The following is a 22,596-nucleotide window of genomic DNA, read 5'->3' as shown; positions in this document are numbered from 1 at the left end:
ATTTTTCATAATTGTATAGTTGGCATCTGATGATTTGTTTGTCTAGCACTTCTCAGCCTTTCTTCTAGGAAAATGTCCCCCTTCTAGAAAAATTCCCAGCCCTCACACTCAACATATCCCTCAAATGAGGGAGTTTCAATGCTTTTAATTTACTCTTCCTATTTGGCTACAGTGAGTCAACTGTGAGTGGATATTTTTCTCAACCTCAAGACCTGAACAATCAGTGATAACTAATACATTGATGCTCTCAAATAATACTTATAGAGTGGTTCCGGAGAAGACTCTTGAGAGGCCCTTGGATAGCAAAGAGATCAAACCAGTCAATCCCAAAGGGCATCAACCTTGAATATTCATTAGAAGGACTGATACTAAAACTGAAGCTCTGATACTTCCCATCGTACCTGATGGGAAGAGCTGACTCATTGGAAAAGACCCTGATGCCGGGAAAGATTGAGGGCAGAAGGAGAAGGGGACAACAGAGGATGAGATGGTTGGATGGCATCACAGACTCAATGGACATGAGTTTGAGCAAGCTCCAGGAGATAGTGAAGGACAGGGAAGCCTGGTGTGCTGCAGTCCATGGGGTCATAAAGAGTCACTGTTGTTTAGCCACTAAACAACAGGCACTATAGTCAAAGTTTTTTTTTTTTTTTTAAGCTAACTTATTTAATTATCATAAAAATGCAATGAAGTAGGTACAATTATTATCTCCTTTTGTTCAGATAAGAAAATTGAGGCACAGAATGTAAACTGGTCCTGGGTCACACACAGACTGGGTTTTGAATTCTAGCTGTGTTACTTTACACCCCATACATTCTTCAGTTCAGTTCAGTTCAGTGCAGTCGCTCAGTTGTGTCTGTCTCCTAGCGATTCCATGAATCATTACATTCTTAACCACTATCTAATACTGCCCTTGACAAATTCTTTCATCCAGAATATAACTTCTCCAAGAAGATCCAATCAGAGCCCTGTCTTGGATTTCTGACCTTAGGGATCAGGAAAGCCAAACTCAGTCCATCCTCTGGTAGAGTATCAGAAGCACTGAGCATGGTAGCCACTAGGCACCATGAGTTCAGCTATATGGAAGAAGCCAGACTGAGAAACTGAGGAAGGCATCTAGAAAAAAATGTGTCTTTAGTGGTCAGACATGCTGTGAGGTGGGATTTTCTTCTCTGGCTCTATTCATCTCTGAGACCAACGGGAGCCCTGACCTCCTATTAACATGATGTGAGCTTACTCAGAACCCTTTCTGGATAAACTAGCTTAAATTGAAAGCTGGCATCTAAGAGTCATGAGTAATTAAGGATACCAATCTGCATAGCTGTGGGAGCATCTTTAGTAATGCTCGATCATCCAGAGGGACAGCAGATTTCTGTGAGAGTCCTGGCTGGGGACTCATCAGACAGTTGTGTTAGGAAGCCGGAGATGCAAGTAAGTTGAGTGTGTGAAAGACAGTCAGGTGGGAAAATAAGTGAGATTCAGAAGAAAGTGTATCGTAGTGGGAGAGAAAGCAGATCCTGGGATAGACTGGACAAGTAATTCGACCTCTCAAGCCTCAGTGTCCTTATGTTTTCTTTGGGATAATAGTAATTGCCTACCAGTCTCATGTACTGCAAGGATTAAATAATGTATATAAAATGTTTATCAGAGTGCCAGGCTATAGTAATCTCTCCGTAAGTGTTATTGCTCAAGTTGATGTATGGACCCAGTGCCAGTCAGTTGAGGTATGGACCCAGGATCTATGAGAAGGGGATGCTTGAAATGATACTGAAGGACAAATGCCGTCGGGTAGGTAAAAGGAGGCAGATATTCCCCACCTGTCCATCCTCTAATTTATAATACAGGTGATACCAGCCTCTCCTACACACATTCCACAGGGGCTAAAGTCATAGTCCAGAAAAGTATAAATAGATCACTTTAGTGATAAACTTTAAGCAATATGCAAAGTGAATAAAAACTGAAAATTAAATCCAAATTGTTGCTCTGAATTTAAATTTTAGGCTTTTTCTTTGCAAATGAAATGCATAATTCTGAAAGCATTAATGTATATGTAATTGCATCATAGCTGGTAAACTTTCTCCTACCTGGACCAAAAGTGATTCAGCCTGTACTTTTGCAATGAGTAATGAAGAAACTTCCAGATGGAGAGGTTTAATTTGTGAGATTTTCCCTAGTCTATTCACATTGGCTTTAACTTCCATTTTAAATTACAGAGAGAATTCCCCAAATTTCAAAGAGCCCCAAGAGATCTGGTGAAACAGCTAATCTCTTTCTAGGAGCATGCTAACAAAAGCAATTTCTTACTGAGCTATATGCTGCCCAGTGGGACTGATAATGAATCTGCATTATGGTAACCTTTATAAGAAGGGAAGATAAGAAGACCTTTTGGGGAGGTGTATTTATTAGGTGGCGAATGTGTCTTTCCGCACGTGGATTCTTCTGTTTAGATCCACTATTCACTCAACTATGCCAAGAAAGACCTTCTGTCTTCCTGCTTTCAGCAACTCCTCTGAATTTATAGCATCCACTCTATTACACACCATGATGTCAGTAAATAGCCAACACCACTGTGTGCTGTACAACTCTTTTAGTGTCCGATTTCTCTCATTTTGGAAAGGCATTAGATTTGCATAATTGATTGCAGGCTTTATACTAATTTCCCTCTAAGATTTATAAAGAGCTCATACTTGTTAGCACAGATACTGTGTTTGTTTATAAACTGGAAAATGGGAGGGAACGCTTGTACACTGTCAACCAAATATAAAGAAAAAGCATTTACTGGGAGTCTCCTACAGAGGGCACCTTCACCTTATTGGAAACCCAACTGAAAGAGAAACTCTGTGGTTACTGAGAAATAACTAAATCTTAAAGTCAGAAAGCACTCCCTTGTTTTTGTTAACCAGCCTACTTCTCTACGGTATCTTTGTTACCTTATCTTTAATGGAAAAGAATTGGCACCCACTGTATAATCATTCATAGATACAGGCCAGTAACACAACCTTATTATTATGTTCAGCTTGCCTGTGGGTGAGCTGGAGACAGCTGTTCATATTACCTAAGAGGCAACAGATCAATGAAAGGAAGGGAAGGACAAGTTTTGAACTGCCTTTTTGCAACAATGTCCTTTATACAACAGAGGGTATTTTTAAAGCATTGTATCAGAAAACAAAGGTTGATAATAAAGTGTTTATGAAACAAACTTTTGCTGTGTTGTTATGATTATTAAGTGCTTTTTAGATTAAAATCACTTACATAGAAACAAAAAGTATTTCAGCTTTGGATACCAAACTGCTATGGGTTATAGGCTATAAATCTAAGGAAGTAATTGCTATTTTGAAAATTCTGAAAATAGGCATGTGTGCACGGGTGTTGTAAAGAAATTCCTTGAAACTGTTTTTGTGTGTCTAAATAACTATGAAAAGACATTTTATTGATCATATTGTAATATGAGATTATCACCCTATAAAAATATAAGTATCTTTTCATAGAAAATATGATCTTTAAAACTGAACAGCGTAAGTACAGTTCATAGTTAGAGGACTTTAAATACAGCATTGTTTGTTGTTGATTTTGAATGTCTTATGGTTTATGATGGCTAATCAAATTAGCACACATAAATCCAGTATGTATAAACATCACTTTGTGTATTTGCTTTTGACTGTTCCTGATTGGAGGCTTCTTTTGGATATTCAGCAAGTAGTAGATTTATGAGGACATTCTGATTAAGAAAAGTTATCAAGAAACTGATGATGATTATTTCTAAATATTAAGGTTAAAATCAACATTGAAGACAGGAGTTCATTTCTTTATATTTGCATATAAAATACTTTTGTTTAGTTACTGAATGCATCGTTTAGTTACTGAAAAATGCATTGTTTAGTTACTGAAAAATACCTACTATATTTACAATGAAGTTTATCAATTATAATTATTAATTCTGTGTTTTCATATTCTGTGCTCAGAAGTAACTAAACTTCTAAATGCTACTCTTGGCATATAGTGTTTGGGAACAATTTAGTTCTCCTTTAAGATATGCTTGAAATAGACCACCAATAAATGTAAATGAGCTTAGCTATTAAAATTAGTTTGATCTTATGTCTTTTTTAATGATTTATGTGGTCAAAGTCCAGAGCTTTCTATTGACATTAGGACCGAAATTCATATTTTTGTAAATTTTAATTTTTCTTTAGTAATAGTTATTAATATATCAATCAAATCACTTAATATCAAAGTATAATAAAGAATTACCTGCAAAGTGTGTCCTTAAATTTATGCACGCACTGTTAACAATGTGTTTCAAAATCAGTTAGTTTCTGTCGGAAAAAAGACCCATTTCTTATTCAACTGTGTTGGTAGTCTTGTTCTAGAAAATACCTAAAGTAAGGCCCTAATCACCTGCCCAGGCGTTCCTGTCACATTGTTGACATTTCCTGGTGTTCGGTGGTTTCTCCCACTCTGTGGCATTCCAGAGCTCAAGGCACTTCTTTGAAGATATAAGGCCATTCAAGTCCTCTCAGCTTTGCAGCTTCACTCTAAAGGGAGAGTAAATGAAAAAGCCCTGCAGTTTAGACAATTTAAATGGGGCAGCAGGAGGGCATGGTATTGCTCTGTTGGGAATTGCTTGTGAGCGATCCTTGAATCATCTTTTGGAAAAGCAGAGTGACCTTTCTGAAATCAGGATTAGAAAAAGGATAAGAGAAAGAGGCTGTCTAGTCCTCTGCGGAAAAGCAAACCAAGTCTGGTAAGATACTACAGAAAAGTAGTGTATTTACAAGATCAGCTGCCAGTTTAATGGCTGATTCTGCAAAGCACTTCAGCAAGCCAGTTTCATTGGTGGATGCTGCCATATTCTGGGGCTTTCCAGGTGGCTCAGTGGTAAAGAACCCACCTGCCAGTGCAGGAGACATGGGTTTGATCCCTGGGCTGCAAAGATCCTCTGGAGAAGGAGATGGCAACCCACTCCAGTATTCTTGCCTGGGAAAGTCCATGGACAGAGGAGCCTGAAGGGCTACAGTTTATGGGGTTGCAAAGTCAGACAGACGCAAGTTAGCAACTGAGTAGGCATGCATGATGCCGTGTCTAACCTAAGGAAACCAGGGGTAGTCACAAAAACCAAGGAACCCCAGGGCTTTTGCAGTTTGACTAACTTTCTAATATCATGTACTGGTTAAGTATTTCTCAAGATCCTAAAATCTTGTTCCTAAAACAACAGTATTTCTCCAGTATTTCAGAGCTTCAAAATTCCAGTATTTCTCCAATTCCTTTTTAGAAGTCTCCCTTCTAATCATGATGCATTGAAGCGCATAAGCACATCCAAGCACCCACTGAGAACACATTTCATGGCTCTATTAGACCTTATAGAAATGCGTTATACAGGTGACAGAAATAGGTAGAGAAGCATTGGTCTAGATCCAAAGGTCGGTCTATTATTGTCTCAGTTCCCTTATACATGAAATGAAAAAAAATTTTTTCCTCTGCTTACATCACAGTAGTCTCCTTCAAGGATAGCTAGGGGAAAAAACAATGAGGATTTGAATCTTATACCTGTCTTAAGCCTCAATTCCTGTGAGTATAAAGGGAAGCTCTCATATTTTGTTAATTGTCAGCTTCCTCTTTTGCAAGATCACAGATGGGTACAGCGGGCTGCGGGTGAGAGGCTCCCCATACTGGGAAAGTTCTGAGGTTGCCTCCGAGCTCTGAGAGGAGAAACAGAGAACCATCTGTGATGGTTTCTGGAAGAGGAAACCATGGTCACTGGAAGAGGAAATGATGTGATAAATTCTGTAATCCAAGGATTTGCAGACTCCCCTAACACAAAATTTCAATGATGCAATGATAGTCAAAAGATGCAACTGAGATAATAATACGAAATTCTGATCAGCATGAATATCTTTTTCTTCTTACATCCTCAGTGACCTATATTAAAAAATAAGTGAGTTTTGTTAAGAATATTAAAGTGATGGCAGTGTTAAAAAAAAAAAAACATACAAATAATTGCTTACACTCTGTGCTTACTCACATATGGGAAGCAGAGTTTCACACACGAACTTACTTTTTCTCATCATCTGTAGCAACGCTTCAGAGTATAAAGAAAAAAGAAAATGTTAGTCGTGTCTCTTTGCGACCCTATGAACTGTATCCTGCCAGGTTCCTCTGTCCGTGGGATATTCAAGGCAAGAATACTGTAGTGGGTTGCCATTCTCTTCTCCAGGAGATCTTCCTGACCTATAAATCAAACCCAGGTCTTCTGCATTGCAGGCAGATTCTTTATCATTTGAGCCACCAGAGAAGCCCCCTTTAGAGTATATTTTCATTTATATTTTCAGTCTTGATGAAGACTCCTCAATGACTCCTGAATGACTAAAAAAAGATGTTCTTTATGGGGCTCAGATGCAAACCTTTGTTACAGGACTAAGATTATCTTTCCCAGCTCTTTGAAACCCAATTTATTAGCATTTCTAGCTTTTTGCCTCAAGAATTTTTCTAACTTGATGGCATATTAGAACAGAAATGAGCATAACTAAATTTTGTGAGTCTTCAATATCCTGGTCTGAATCAAATGATATAGGATTTGGGGAATGAGCAGTTTACACAATTTGGGGACAAAGGAAACGAGTGGCATAATGTAGAAGCAGTTTTAATTACCCAGCTGACTTTTATTGAGCACCCAGCAAGGGCTAAGCATTATATTCTCTATCTGAAAAGAATGGGAATGACTTGAGACCACCTGAAGAGAAACATATCAACAAGTGTAAAAGCCTAATATAATTGCCTTACCCATCAGAATGCACAGTGATAGTTATTATCTGCAAAGATTCCTGGATGTGCTGAGTCTTGAGCAAATCAATGAATTATAAATTCTGACTTATATAGGAAATGATTGTTCTCCTACTTCCTTCTTTAAACACTCAAGTGGGGTTATGCTGGGCATGTGAATGAATTGAACTTTGGTTCAAAAACTAAAATGCTTTTATAACATATGGGGAAAGCTTGAGACTGAGGATGGCAGTGATGCAACCCTCTCCCTCGATGTCAGTATACTCAGAGTCCATACTTTGATTATGTTACACCAGAATAAGGAGGCCTGTGAAGAATTCCCAGAAACTAGTTTTTATACAGCACTCTTCCAGTGTCCCACAGTCCTCTTCAGTAAACTGGTGGATATAGGGGTTGATATGAGATAACCAAGTCAAACAAAAAATTAATAATAACAACTCAGAACCTGGCATAGATATTATTAGCAGAGCATGTATTACTCTCTGTGCTGGTAATTTTTAACAGTTAATATCTAAATTTTATTTAGTCTTTATTGAAGTATAAGAATATTTTATTTTACTTATAATTGAAGTATTAAAACTCAACATTCAAAAAATGAAGATCATGGCATCCAGTCCCAACACTTCATGGCAAATAGATGGGGAAACAATGGAAATAGTGACAGACTTTATTTTCTTAGGTTCCAAAATCACTGCAGATGGTGACTGTAGCCATGAAATTAAAAGATGTTTGCTCCTTGGAAGAAAAGCTTTGACAAACCTAGAGAGCATATTAAAGAGCAGAGACATTACTTTGCCGACAAACGTCCATGTAGTCAAAGCTATGGTTTTTCCAGTAGTCATGTATGGATGTGAGAGTTGGACCATAAAGGAAGCTGAGTGCTGAAGAACTGATGCTTTTGAATTGTGGTGTTGGAAAAGAATCTTGAGAGTCCCTTGGACTTCAGTGAGATCAATCCAGTCAGTCCTAAAGGAAATCAGTCCTGAATAGTCATTGGAAGGACTGATGCTGAAGCTGAAACTCTAATACTTTGGCCACCTGATGTGAATAATTGACTTATTAGAAAAGACCCTGATGCTGGGAAAGATTGAAGGCAGGAGGAGAAGGGGACAACAGAGGATGAGGTGGTTGGATGGCTTCACCGACTTAATGGACATGAGTCTGAGCAAACTCCAGGAGATGATGATGGACAGGGAGGCCTGGCGTGCTGCGGTCCATGGGGTTACAAACAGTTGGACACGACTGAACACCTAAGCTGAAAGAATGTTTTATTTTATTTATAATTGAAGTAGAGTTCATTTACAATGTGTGTTAGTTTTAAGGGTTCAGCAAAGTGATGTGATTATACATGCATATATATATATATATACATTTTCCAGATTATTTTCCATTATAGGTTATTATAAGACATTGAGTGTAGTTCACTGTACTCTACAGAAAGCCCTTGTGGTTTACTATTTTATGTATGTAGCATATATATTTTAACCCCAGACTCCTAATTTATCTCTCCCCCTCCATCACTTCCCACCCCCTGTGTTAACCATAATTTGTTTTCTGTGCTTCTGAGTTTATTTTGGTTTTGTAAATAAGTTCATTGGCATATTTTTCAGATGGCCAGGCACATTCTCAGAGCAGTTGTGTTCATCCTTTTCCATTCTGCTGTTCGAAAATGCACTTCTGTGTCAGGATTTAACCTTTGCTAAAGCACAGGGCTGAGACAGTCACAACAAAACACCTTCCCCTTAAAAACTAGGACTTCAGAGCCCTGTTAAATCAAAAGAAAAATTCTTTCCCTCCTCCCCAGTCTCACAGCCCTCAGGATTTTAAATGGTAATGACCAGTTCATTTGAGAAAATGGCATTTGAGTGCTTCCCTTCACGAGCTCTTAAGGCGTATAAGGTGTCTTTTTCCCAGGGATGTGCACCTCCTTTTGTTTTCTGGCATTACTGGAACTGACCTGGCATGGATCACTGAGTGAGCAGGCAATCTTAAACACTTCTCATATAAATTACTGGTTCCTTTCCAAGTGCAATTGCTCACAGGGTAATATACCATTTTACAACTTTGATAGCAAAGTCTCTTCGTTCTACTGGGTTCCACACACCCCCAGGAAATGAACAGACAAAAAGACTGATGGATATGTGAACCTCAGAAATGTATGGTCCGGTTCAGCCTTGAGTAGGTACATTGTGGGCACTTTGGGATCTTTCAATTCCATTCCCTGCTTCGACTCTTCTCAAATCTTCTTTTCTTGCTTTAAAAGCCATCAACAGAAACAAAATGATCAAAATGACACATCTACATAAACACTACAAAAGGCAAAGTGGTAACAAATATGGATGTCCACTAAATTCTATTTTTCAGAATTTTCCAGAAAAGAAGATAATGCTCACATCTTACGGTCTACCATTTTTAGGTAGAAATGACTCATCTCACTTCTACGCAAAGGAGGCTGGCCATTAATTGAGCACTTCAGGATTCACTGGTTGTTAATGATGGCCACATTTTCTAAACCAACGTCTTTTTTCTCATGAACTCTAACAACAAGGTGTGTTTTTACTGACAGTTGACTCGGATCAGAGCTCGCAGGATTGTATTTCAGGTTGTGGCTCTGTAAAACCCTGTAACTTTCTTTGAAGTTAAACAGTGTCAATCTGTTTCCATGTCTGAATAACTCTTAGAAGAGCCTGCCTGACCCAAGTCAACTCACTGAAACATACTATTTCCCCATAATTGATGTTCCAAATGAATGTCCTTTCATAATAAAATGTGCTGGGAAACAAAACAGCTTTGCATCCGGCACAAGTTGCATCATAATTAAATTTTATTTTATCCCATCGAGGCATGCTAAATGTTGAGCAAAATATAATTTTAAGTAATTTGTTTGTATTCTTATCTGTAGGAGTTGGAAATTAACAGCGTTGCTAGTTTGCGTTTACTGTTAGGCCTGGAGAGCAGAGAGATTGCTTTGCAAACATTACAGTTATTATGTCTGCAGTTGGTACTCTTTGTATAAATTATTGATCAGCCAGCTTATTTTTCTTTCTGCTTAATGGATATTATAGCATAGCCGTTTACAACGCTATAGTTAAGGTTGTGTCAGCACTTCCATTATAATAAACCCTCTGTTACAGGGGGTTTATAACTTGTTGTAAAAATTTGCTCTAGGCTGAAACTTGACATACAAGATCTTGAGCTGGAAGGTGGCAATTGTTATTCTTTCAACTTAAAAAAAAAAACTCTTTGTTCTGAAGGGCAATAAATAAATAAACAGTTTATTCTTTTTTAACAATCCTTGAAATTTCTGACTTCAAATAGAACAATTTTTATAGGCTATTTGCTGGACAATGACCTCTTCTTTTATTTAATAAAGCAAAGAGAAAGGAAAAAGACCACGATAATAAGTACAAACAATCTCAGAAAAGCAGTGAATCAGTATAAACTTTTATAATCAAGTTTAATACATTTCTCCTAACATTGCAAATTATACCATATTTTATGTTTTAAATTAAACATGCATTTACACTACATGACTTCTTTCCACCTCCATTTCCAACTATGTACAACTATTGTCTAACTATGTCAAGTGAGTCCCAATACTGAACTTCTTTAGAGAAAAATGACTTTTTGGCTTTTTAAAGAGAAAGGAGTATGACAATTAGAAAATGCATATATGAAAAGGTGCAATTGAAGGTCCAATGTTTCCTAGAAAACCAGGGATTTAAATATCTGCCTGACTTTTTGACCTTCAGTACAGTCTGCCATCCTTATCATGGCCTGATTTAAGAAATGAAGGGAATTAATCTCAATTTATACTATTTTTGTTGTGGCTTCCTTTTACAATCCAACTCTAAAATGATCTCACTTTATTATTATTATCAAATATTTGCCTGGACAACTCTTAATACCAATCCACAGACCACAGATGGAATTAGATGCTTAGTGCTGGATGTAGTGATGGGTGAGTATAACTAAATTATTATGCAGAGCTGACTACTTGTCATAGGAATGGTGCAGTGTGGAATAAGGAAAACCAGTCCACGATGATTTTCTTCTTTGTAACTGTTCTCCTCTTTGCTCCTCTAACTATTTTCCTTTTCTCCCTCGACTTGAGTTTAGAGATTTCTTACAATATGCTCCATAATCAGCTAAGTATTTTTAGCCACATGTCCCCTTCATTCTGAACCAGGAGAAAAGGGGGTGAGGATAGAAGATTGAGGGAGGAAACAGTGGTGTCAAATTGTGCCATTTGGTTCTGACATCTAGGTAAATGTGAATATGACGGGGTAATTACTGTATATATTCAGTAAGCATACATATGGCCCATGCATTTCCATGCTGAAAAACAAGTCTGAGTTATTTATAATAATTTTAACCACTTCTTTATTAAGACTGGAAGTTTGTAATACAAAGTTTGAGCGCTTCAAGTTATAACGTGTTCAGCTTCCCACCTTCTGTCCTTTAGGTAATTTATCACCAAGCTCTCTGCATCTGATTAGAGAACTATCCTTGAGATAAAAGCCTTATTCCTTGTTTGAGGAAAGGTAGGAACTGGAAAAGAGGGAGATTGTAGAAGTGAGACTCTAAATCAGAAGTTGGAACCCCAAGTGGGGAGAGCAGAGACAGGAAGCGTAAAAGTAGAGAAGTCTTTGCTTAAGGTAGTCAGGGTTTATCTGATGAGCTGATGGTAAGGCCCTGTGACTGAGTTAAAAAGGCTTGAGAGAGTTACTTGGCATAATTTCTCCATCTTCAATGATTTACTACTGAAGGGCAAACATCAATTTTGGACTCTCTCCTGAGAAACGTTTAACAAAGTCAGTCAACTACTGGTACCCTGTTATCTTTCTAGATTTGCCAAACTTGGAGAGCTGTTTTATAAACCTCTGCCTGAAGTTTGTATTTTTTTTTTTCCTATTGAGGAAGAGGTCCATTAGTACATATGCAGATGTAAAAATGATCTTACTCTTTACTTCTCCGTTGTGCTATATCTTAGAATTGTTCAGAAGTGCACCCTATTGTTAAAGCTATTTGTGCCGGGTGTGCTAATGCACTCTTTGATTGAGTGAATTAGCAGTCATAACAATCTGGCAGTCTGGCCATAGAAGTGTGCTCAAATTGATTTGTGTTATGGCTGGACTGGAAAATCTAGTGTTAGTTGTTTTTTGCCCTGGGGCATTGTTTGTACCAAACTCCACTTTTCATTTAATTTTCCAATACATTTTGAAAGATTGAAATGCTTGTGATCAACATTTGATCCACTTGCATTATTTAAAAAAAAATTCTGAAAGTAATTTCAGATTCCAAAAAACCTTGCTTTCAATTAGAGTAAACATAATTAGAGTGACGTCGTGCTTGGAATGGTAAGTCTCCCTTTGAATCTATTAAGCATGTTATCTCCTTGTCCTGTCACTGAAAGGAATTCAGTATCTATCTGAAATATACATCTGTATTTTTCTGTGCATGCTTCTAATTGAACTTGGGGAAAAAATAAAAGAATAAAATTGCGGGGAGCCTTTTCTTGTTCCCCTTTCTGCATATTCCTAAATTGTTTCTGTTTCATTTAGTGATGTGTAAAGAGAGGATACTTAAAGCTTTCAGGAAATTTTGAGATGTTCAAGAAACATTCAGATATGTATTGCCTTTAAGAGTTACTCGATCATTTTAGTATTTTTATATTCTATGAAATCCCCATTTTCAGTCTTAACTATATCAATTGCTATATTGAAGCCCTAAAGATTTAAAGACATGACTTATCCTGGCTTTGTCAATATTTGTATCTATCTTACAATCTTCTACTTTGCAGTCATTTACCAGAATTATAATGCAGCATGAATAAACCTTAAAAATGACTATTGATTACAGAGAAAGCTTTGTGAAATCATTTAGTCAGTTTCCCCACTTGAGAAATCAGTGAATAAAATAGGTCAATAGATAAAGATGGAATGGATGTAATACAGTGCTCTGCCTTCCTGGGTTATAAAAAGGGTCAAAAATGAATCCCCATAGAATTCCTGTTTTTATACTTAGAAAATAAAATGATACTCACCAAATCCCAATTCTAAGTCCACCTTTCTACAGATTTATTCTTCGTTTTTAAACCACAGATTTGAAAGTACATTTTTATGTTTCCCTGTTTCAACAGAAGCATTTCCTTGTCACTGTCCCTTTTAACCAAATAGGATGCCCTCATCTTCAGGCTAAAGTGCCTGTTGTCACCCAGGTATTCACCGGGACTTTTGCTGCAACAGCTACTCTGTATTTCCTCACTGTCTCCTGCAACCTTATAGCTCTTCTCAAAACTGCATTTCCTACTGCAGGGGACTCTGTCTTCTGTGCCGATTTTTGTTAAGTAATAGATGGTGAGCCTTGAGACCACTCTCTCTATTAGTTTCCATTCACAGGGATATCGTCGGGGCCACGGAAGGAGGGGGAAGGGGAAGGGAGGGGCCAGGAGGGGGCAGAGGGAGGGAAGAAAATACCTTCCCTGAACTGGTACAAGCTCGGCTTCAAACGATATCCTAGGAAAGAAATTAAAGACTTCTTAATTAGTGCAGCAATTAAGCTTTCTTGGTAGCATTTTAATCAGCACAGGCCCTATCAAAGGACAAACAGAACGATTTGCAGGTCTTTGAATTTTAAACAGTCTTATTGATTTCAGCACAATACGTCTTCACAACACACAGGGAGAATTTTCTAATATCAGTTACAGTACTTTGAGTTTTGCTTATGCAAATCGAGTGAAGGTTGGAGAGGAGGAGATGGAAGGAGAGGACTTGAACCAACCAGAGATGGAAAACAATAAACAAACAAGACAAAAGCTTGAAAACCTAAAGATGTGATACGAAGAGTGGGAATTTGAAATCTGTGCAGTTGATTTATCTACTGTTACGAAATAACATTTGCCTTAATCATCGGTAATATTTCTCAAAAAAAGAAAAAAAAAACAGGAAAGGAAAAAATTTGAATTTTTTCTAGGGTTTTCTTTCCTGAATATTTTAATTTGCATTATGTGCCTTTTCTAATACTACTGTTTGATCAAAGGGGTACGTGGTAGTTCCTAAAAAACAAAAACAAAACCACTTCAGAGACCTGAGATGGGGGTGAGGGGGAGGAAGCTCCCACTCAGGTCGGGGCCAGCTCCCCAAGCCTTGCCTCTGAATGGAGCACATGCTGGGAGACACAGGTTTTCCTGCAGAAAATTTGGACTTTGCTTTGATGTTGGGTGGGATTATGGCATGGTCAGCTATCATTACTCCCTGTCCATGGCTTCTGAGAGTGGCAGGTATTGAGTGAGTGACAGTTTAAGGAAATGTGAGAAATGAGAATACTTAGAGCAGATTTGGGGCATTTAATTTCAATTTTTTTCCATTTGCAGGACTAGAATTTAAAATGAAGAAACTAGTTTAGCATTTTAAAAACTATAGCAAGTTTGTTTAAGTTGTGCATGCAATTCCAAAATAAAATTAGTTTCTCAGGACTTAATATCTTCTTTCTCAACTCTACTGATTAACATAGTCATTTGGAATTAAAAAAAAAAAAGGCATTGTTGCCCAAAACAGGCTTAAATACTTAAAGAAGTGTTCTGATTTATGTAATGTATGTCCAATCCCTACTTTTAACTGAAGTCAGATAAGAGTGAAAATTGATATAAATTATTTCTGAATATATCAAACTACATTGGCTAACTAGGCAAAACAACTGTATACACTTTAGCTATCTTATAGAAGTTAATCTACTTTTTAGCAACAATCAATTTTTTGAATTCTTATGACCCAGGAAAGCCTCCTGATATAACTGCTTTATCCCCAAAAGTTTAGTATAAACTTAGACAAATAAGTCAATAGTGCCCTATTTCTCTATAAATATTTCCTACACCTTTTGACAGTAGACTTCAAAAAGGTTAAAGAATTAAAAAGATAAAAAGAAATGTGATAATAATTTCAATACTAAACTGTGAATCTGATGCTAATAGTTTATTTTTGAAATCTGTCAAATGCTAAAGCATTGTTTCTATCTTGTGAAGTTAATGAACATGTGCAGACAGGTTTAAAGCCTAATTATTTAAGATTCCTAGTGATATAAACCGAGAACAGACTTGACTTGTGCTCAAATCAGAGATTGGTCAAATTTTTTGAATAAATAGCACTTCCATGCAACAAGTTAGAAAAGGGAAGAAAAGCAAAGAGGAAGGCAAACAGGAAGAGAGTGACCCTAAACTCAGCCCAATGTTTTTAAGCATAGCTACCCTTTCTGCCTTTACAAGTCAACTAGTGAGCTTTGTTTTTGTTCATTATTTACAAAACATATTTCTGCAAATTGAGAAGGACTTTCCCAAAATACAATGATAGTCTTCAAATATATGTGAATATATATATCTATATATCTACATATATAGATATATATATATTTATTCAAATAACACATTAGCAACTAGCCTTAGGTCTTAAAGGACGAGAAGATGGTTGGCGTCTATGCAAGACGGGTTAATTACTTATAGAGTTTTAGGTAAGAAAAAGTAGGGCTTTCTTCACCCCCTCCCCCACTTTCTAAATCTTCAGGGATGCCTGATCTCTTCGAATTCTCTTCATATGATTGGCATTTCTGACCTTTGGGGCGAAAGTGAAGTTATCCTGAACCATCCACATTTCTGTAGCAAGCATTTCTTTCTTTCCAGAATCTATTAGGAAATAAAGAATTGAATACAGAGCATTCCATGATTCTTAAGCTATTTCAGACTGACTTTCCCCCCCCAAATTGAAAACTCTCCTGGAATTTTCACTACCTTTAAACAAATAAATAGTTGAGTCGACAGATAAAATAATCAGATACAGAAAACATACGCTTTGCTTCATGTGGATTTTCCTCAAAATAATTTCTTAATAATCATGAAGTCAGGGGATGTGTTTTCATTTATGTCTCTTGCCAAAAAAAAAAAAAAAAAGCCAAGATACATCCTAAATCCCTTGAAGGAGAGCTCGGAGCGCTCTGGCTCCTCTTTAAGTTGGCAGGCGATTGCTTAGACGGTTTTGGAAAAAATTACGAGTCTTCTCAGACGAAATGTAATATTAAGACATGCAATCTAACGGTAGTAGAAAAGTAGATGGTCTCTCTTTCTGATCGCCACTTCTGGGTCTCGGCTTTTCCTCGCGGTCCCTCCCATAGTTTCTTTCCTTATTCTCCCCCCTCCCCGCCCTTTTCCCCCGCTCTCTCGCTTTCTCTGGGTCTCGCGCTCTCGGAGTCTCTGCTCCGAGTTCCTGGTTGGATAATTTGGGTTAATACTAGTGAGTGAGGTTTTTGCGGCTTCAAAGGGTATTTCAAGTTTCCGGAGCTCCTCCCCTCTGCACCGTGTGACAACAACAACTCGTCCAGCCGGCAGCCTGCACTTTTCAGCTCATTTTCTCTCTGTCATTCCCCTCTCAATCTTTGATCAATGTACTTGCCAGGGAGAACCCAAGTCCTTCAAACCTCCTCCTTTTCACCTTCATCCTTAACTTTGTGCTAGAGAGCGGGACCCACACAACCACAGCCGACCCTTCCCGCCCCCGCCCGACCCCCCCCCCCCTCCCCACCAACCCCCGATCCCAGCCCCCGGAGAGGACTCACATTTCGACTTGCGGGACACTTTTGTGCGTTTCTCTCCAGAGCGCCTCTCTCGCTCGCCCCTTTTGCGCTCGCTCGCTCTCTCACCCTCACCTCCTTTCCCCCCTTCTGTCCCTTTCTCTTCTCTTCTCTCCCAGAGTTGTGGTGGTTGTGGCCCCCTAGCTCCTTCTCCCTCCCCCCTTTTCTCCCTCCCTCGCCCTCCCCGGGGGTGTGTGTGTGGCAACTTTTCCCCTCGCTTCTCCTCCTTCTGTTTCCCCCTTATATGTGACCATGGCAGTGCCGGCGGCTTTGATCCCTCCGACCCAGCTGGTCCCCCCTCAACCCCCGATCTCCACGTCTGCTTCCTCCTCCGGCACCACCACCTCCACCTCCTCTGCGACCTCGTCTCCGGCTCCGTCCATCGGGCCCCCGGCGTCCTCGGGGCCAACTCTGTTCCGGCCGGAGCCCATCGCTTCGGCGGCGGCGGCGGCGGCGGCGGCGGCGGGCACAGTCACCTCCACCGGCGGCGGCGGCGGCGTGGGCAGCGGAGGCGGCGGCGGCGGCGGCAGCGCGGGCAACGGAGGCGGCGGCGGCGGCGGCTGCAACCCCAGCCTGGCGACCGCGGGCGGCGGCGGCGGCGGCGGCGGCGGCAGCATCAGCGCCGGCGGCGGCGTTGGCGCCTCCAGCACCCCCATCAACGCGAGCACCGGCGGCGGCGGCAGTAGCAGTAGCAGTAGCAGCAGCAGCAGCAGCAGCAGCAGTAGCAGTAGCAGCAGCTGCGGCCCCCTCCCCGGCAAACCCGTGTACTCGACCCCGTCCCCAGTGGAAAACACCCCCCAGAATAATGAGTGCAAAATGGTGGATCTGAGGGGGGCCAAAGTGGCTTCCTTCACGGTGGAGGGCTGCGAGCTGATCTGCCTGCCCCAGGCTTTCGACCTGTTCCTGAAGCACTTGGTGGGGGGCTTGCACACGGTCTACACCAAGCTGAAGCGGCTGGAGATCACGCCGGTGGTGTGCAATGTGGAGCAGGTTCGCATCCTGAGGGGACTGGGCGCCATCCAGCCCGGAGTGAACCGCTGCAAACTCATCTCCAGAAAGGACTTCGAGACCCTCTACAATGACTGCACCAACGCCAGGTAAAGAGCCAGGGGGACGGTGGGGGTGGGGAGGGAAGTCTCCGCCGCCTTGGTCCCTGCCCAACCGGTCCCCTCGCCCTTCCCTCGCTCTCTGCCTGGCTCCGTTCTCTCCGCGCGCCCCGGTCGAGCGCGGCCCTCTGCTCCCTTTCCTCGGGGCTCGCTGGCCGCTCCCGACCTTTCTGAGAAGTTGGCACCTCACCCTGCCCAGATCGCGCTCTTCCGGCCGGGTCCGCCCCTTGCTCGCCCGGACGCGGGGGTTCGACAGATGTGGCTGGCGGGAACCCCAAGTCTCGGGGCGGACTGGGCGGGTAGGAGGCGGATGGTGCCATTCCAGGGGCCACAGCGCCCTTCCTGGGCTGCGCGGACGTCTGGGGAACGCTTTCAGCGCTGCTGCCAGTGTTTGCGCGCTCCCTCGGACCCGGGTTCCACCGCGAGGCGCCGGGCACCGGCCCGGCTGCTCGGAGACGCAGGGCTAGATCCTGGGGGCGGAGGGAGGTCGTAACCCTGCCCCGCGGGGTTCGTGGAGCGGGAAGACGCGCTAGGGGTGAGCGCCCCGCGAGGTAGCCTAGGACGTGGGTCACTTGGAGGTCGGGAGGGGGACGGTCCCAGAGGCCGGGAGGCCAGAGTAATCCCGGGGGACTCACATTGAGTTCAGCCCTGAAGACCCGAGGGCAAGCCTGCGGAGGGGAGGGGAGGGGTCTGTGTGTGCACGCATCTGTGCGTGTGTCCGCGCGCGCGCGCGCGCGAGCGTGTGTGTGCAAAGAAGATAAAGGGGTACGTTTGCCCGGGGCAGGCGCTAGGGTACCGGCAATGTTCCTGCCGTTGGGGGAGGTGACCGGGTGCTTGGGACTCTTGGAGGCTGAACTGGAGACATGGGGAGGGAAGACAGCAGTTGGCTGTCTCGCTCTCTCTCCAAACTGTTCTTTCCTTCCTTCCTTTTTTTTTTTAAGGTTATTAGCTCACGCAATGAGCAGGTGCAGATTTTGCTCTGGGATGCTCTGTGGACCTGAATACCGGTGCCGTGGCTCCCCTGGTCCCGCAAAGCGCGCGAACCCTGGAGGCCACGGGACCCTGAGCCCGGCCGGACCAGTTTTATGCTAATGAACGCTCACTGGGGGAGGATCTACCGAGAGGGGGCGGGAGTGGGGTAACTTGTCAGTTTCGGGGTAGAAGTGATCCTTTCCACCCACTCTCACTGTACCGTCTTGTCCCCACCGTTGGCTGCGGAGGGAGAAGTTCAGAGAAGCCGAGTAAAAAGCAGGGAAAGTTGGAGTCTCGAAGTGAGCGCGTGGGAACTGCGCGCAAAATTTGTGCGGAAACTTCGGTACCCTCCAAATAAGTTTAAAGATTGGGAGGAGGAACGGAGTTTTATTTCTTTTTATGTGTGCCCCTAGTATAACTAAGGAAACTGAGGCGGGAAGGAGAGAGGCGCAGGACTAGACCAGAAAGAAACCGGGGTAGAAAAGCCCCTAGCTATTTCTTCCTTGGAGGAAGACTTCTGGCTAGTTAGTGCCCTGGGAACACGAGAAAGGCTCCAACTCCAATCCAGTAAATGTCCTACCCTGACCCAGCCAGAAACTCTTTTCCGTGTTTACTTCATTCTTTGTATGGGGGGCATGAGTGTTTATCTAGATTTTGAACCTTCGTTTCTACTCTTTTTTGGTGAACGCTGAACACGCGCGTGTGTATGCGCGCGTGCCCAAGAATATGGACAGGTGGCAGTAAAGATTGAGGGTGAATCTTGATCACTAAACATCATTTACAGAGACAATTGGGTGTACAGAGTGTAAAATATTTGCCAAAAATCTGCTGTTAAAGCTGTTTAAATCAGGGCAGAAAATTGTTACGGAGTTGTTATAAAGAATGCTGGTTGAAATCTGAAGCCAGTTCAGATAAGACTGTGATAAAATAAGATTGTGATAAAATACCTATCCAGTAAATTGGTGAAGCGCTCTTTTTCCTTTTAGTAACCAAACCACTCTGCTCTTGAATCTTCTTTGTGTGTTTCTCACAGCACACACTGTACTAGATAATTAATGGCTATTTCAGATAACACACAAAAAATTGCTGGAGAAAACTGCTTCAAAGATTACGAAGTTATGCTCAATTTAAAACAGGTAGTGTTACACTTCTTACAATTATTTCCTTGATGCTTTTGTTTTTTCTAAAATTTCTGCTTAGGTTTTGGAATTGAAGTCCTCACCATATGGTTGGAGAATATTCTTAAAGTTACCAGGAAAGAATTTTTAAATATTTATTTTTTTCCCTGAGGTTAACAAAGGCTCTGGAGTTAAAACTTTCAGAACCAAGAAAAGTTAAATTCAGTAAAACTGTTTACCCCTTCAAAAATATCTTATCAGTACTCTAAAGTTTTAATACTTTACAATGGAATGTGTTATTCCAGAACTCCATTTGAGGTTAAATGTTGTAAGTTTGTTGATTTACTGTTACATTTTGATCTTTTTATCAACTATAGGACTTTCTCAAGCCTAAATAATATGTAAATACTGAAAAGGGGTGTGTAGTTGCAGATATATTCCTAGGTTTCCCTAATTCTGCCATTGACTAAGAAGATACAAAACTTACCACTGAACTCTCACCAAAATACACTGTTTGCATTGTGATGCCTTACTTTTTAGTGATAGTTACAAGTGTTATTGCCTTATTTCTTTACATTGGAAGCAATAGCTAAAATATTTTTCATCTTGAATTTCCCAAACTAAAATTATCCTGTTCATTCAAGTCCAGTTTGTTCCCTTACTATTAAGATCCTTTTTCATTCATCTATATATATATTGATTTCTTTCATTCTTGTTTCTTTCTCCTCTGGCTACTTAAGAGACTATCTAAAGGAATAATTTATGCAGAAGAAAAACGGTGCAAGAAGGCAAACTATATGAAATAATACACACATAGTGTGCAAGAAACATCAAATCTTAGCACTTTCAACTTTTTATAGAATATATATCTTACTATGTCTTTTAATAGCATCTAGATACCAGGAAATCTGAGGAACCAAAGTGATGTTAAAGAAAGGTTCATAAACTTACTCAAAGTGGCTCAGTAAGTTAGTAAAAAAAAAAACTCGGAGTGCATTTAATTTGCTTGGGGCTATTGCATTAGTGTGCTATCTATGAGCACTAGAATAAATGTTGAAGCCATCTGTCATTACCACAAGGAGATGAAACAGAGACTGTCACCTCCTTGATAGTAAAGCTAAATAAAATAGGGGTTTCAAAACATGAAAGAAAATATAAGGAAATATATTTAAAAGTTGTCAAAGGACAAAATCTGACCTTGATCAGCTTCCTCCAGTTATTATTTTTAAACTAAACATTAGTTGCATGAACATGGCTGTTGCAACAGAGGTCACTTAATTAACTGGTAACCATTAAACAACAACAACAAGAGAAAAGTAATTATGGAGATGGTCAAGACTCTGTTTATCTGAGTCAGTTGCTTGTTTGGAGGTTTGGGTTAGGATTCGATTTTCTGTGAATTCAGGTAATGAAAAGTGACTTGATTCTGTTTTGTTATCGAAAATGAATTTTTCTTTGAATATTACCAGAAGATGATTTTGTCTCAGGATCTTCCAAACCAGCTTGTGATTTGGGTCCTACATAGACCTAGATTTGTGGAGTTTTTAACTTGAAAAGATTCCAGTTAGTTTGATCACACATTTATTCATAGACAGTATTCTTTTGTCTTAGAAGTCAAAGCCATCTATGGACAGCAAATTGAGAGAATTTACATGTCTTTTTTTGTTCAGTAGTAATATATGAATGCAAGTTTAGTATAAGAAGTATAAACTATTTTCTAATTCTTGGCTTGCTTCTTTTTGTCAGAAGTTTTTTTTTAACAGAAAATGGCAATATTTATTTAACATTTCCTTCATTGCATGGCACGGAGTTATGCCTTTATGCCTCTGTGTAGAAAGTTTCAACACAATACAGTCTCACTTCTCACAGATAATTATGATACTTGGCACAGAGAAATTAAAAAAATTACTTCAAATGAAAAGAGACTATGCTTTTGAAGTGTTTTGTATTACAGTCGATTAATGGCTCCTATAAAGCCTAATGTTTCGTTTTATAACATTTCAAAAAAAATATGGCATAATTAGAAGAAAAGACCTAAAACGTGAAAGTTTGCTTGGTCTTATCACTTATTTCTGAACGCTTTTTAAATATTAGTCAATTCCAGTTTAATGGCTAATACATAAATAAAATCTAAGAGTATTCTAACCTTGGGTTTACCTTATTTAATCAAATTATGTTGCAAAATACAAATTCTTGAGTTATTTAGATAATATCTTTAAAAACCTACTTTTTTTTTCTCTTGGAGTTAGTCTCCAATAATATATTCATTATTGTAACAAAATGCACATAGTTATAAAGATCATGCTTGTTTACTTTCTGAGTTCCACAGTTAATACCGGGAGACACTTAATTTGATTTGTATATAGTATTTTATTTTGTGAAGCTTCAAGTATTATGTAAAATAAACTGCAAAATAGGCTGATTTTCAGAGTTTTCATGCATAAAATTTTTGCATTTACATATAAGACAGAATTTTTAAACTTCATTTTATTAGTCTAAATCTGCTTTTTTTTTTTGCTTAATCTACCACATATCACGGAAATTGAGTATAAATTATTGAGACCAATATTAGCCACTCTCTTTTTGCCTCACTACCTCCCTCAGCCTCCTGAGATGTGACACCCAGTATTGATTAAAGTCTTGGCTGGATTTGAGCATAAATAACTCTTCTCTTTGGTGATTTACCATGTGTGATTCACTAGCATACGAAAACATAATACGCTTTATTGTTTCTCATTTGCTGTTTTGTTTTTGGAATGTAAGTAGCATTTGTAAATTAGCTTAATGTGCAACCAAGTAGTTGTTATTTTAAGAACAGTTTGTGCTTTGACTGTCAATTAGTACTATTTTATCTTTCCAGATTATTTTACTAAATTGTTTCACACAGTTGCCTCTGTTAATCACATAAAATAATCATTTAAATTGCATTGTGTTAGCAACATAGAACACATGTATTACAAAATTCAATAAGATATGAAACTCTCACAGGTTGTAAAATGTCTCCC

General features: G+C 40.0%; 1 protein-coding gene across 2 annotated transcripts in view; it reads left to right on the top strand.

The window, feature by feature from the left end:
• Positions 1-16,003: 16,003 nt before the first annotated feature.
• Positions 16,004-22,596, top strand: part of DACH1 (dachshund family transcription factor 1) — a 477,973-nt gene continuing 471,380 nt past the window's right edge. The window contains exon 1 of one of the 2 annotated variants that reach the window (XM_019971815.2): positions 16,004-17,492. In XM_019971815.2, coding sequence (XP_019827374.2) covers positions 16,648-17,492 — 845 coding nt within the window. In that variant the 5' untranslated portion in view covers positions 16,004-16,647. The remainder of the gene's footprint in view (positions 17,493-22,596) is intronic. The other variant, XM_070800335.1, reaches the window with a different exon arrangement.

The sequence above is a fragment of the Bos indicus genome, chromosome 12 (assembly GCF_029378745.1).
Source record: "Bos indicus isolate NIAB-ARS_2022 breed Sahiwal x Tharparkar chromosome 12, NIAB-ARS_B.indTharparkar_mat_pri_1.0, whole genome shotgun sequence".
NCBI classification, from domain to species: domain Eukaryota; kingdom Metazoa; phylum Chordata; class Mammalia; order Artiodactyla; family Bovidae; genus Bos; species Bos indicus.
The sequence above is the reverse complement of the archived record's forward strand: the minus strand, read 5'-3'. Positions and strand labels throughout refer to the sequence as shown.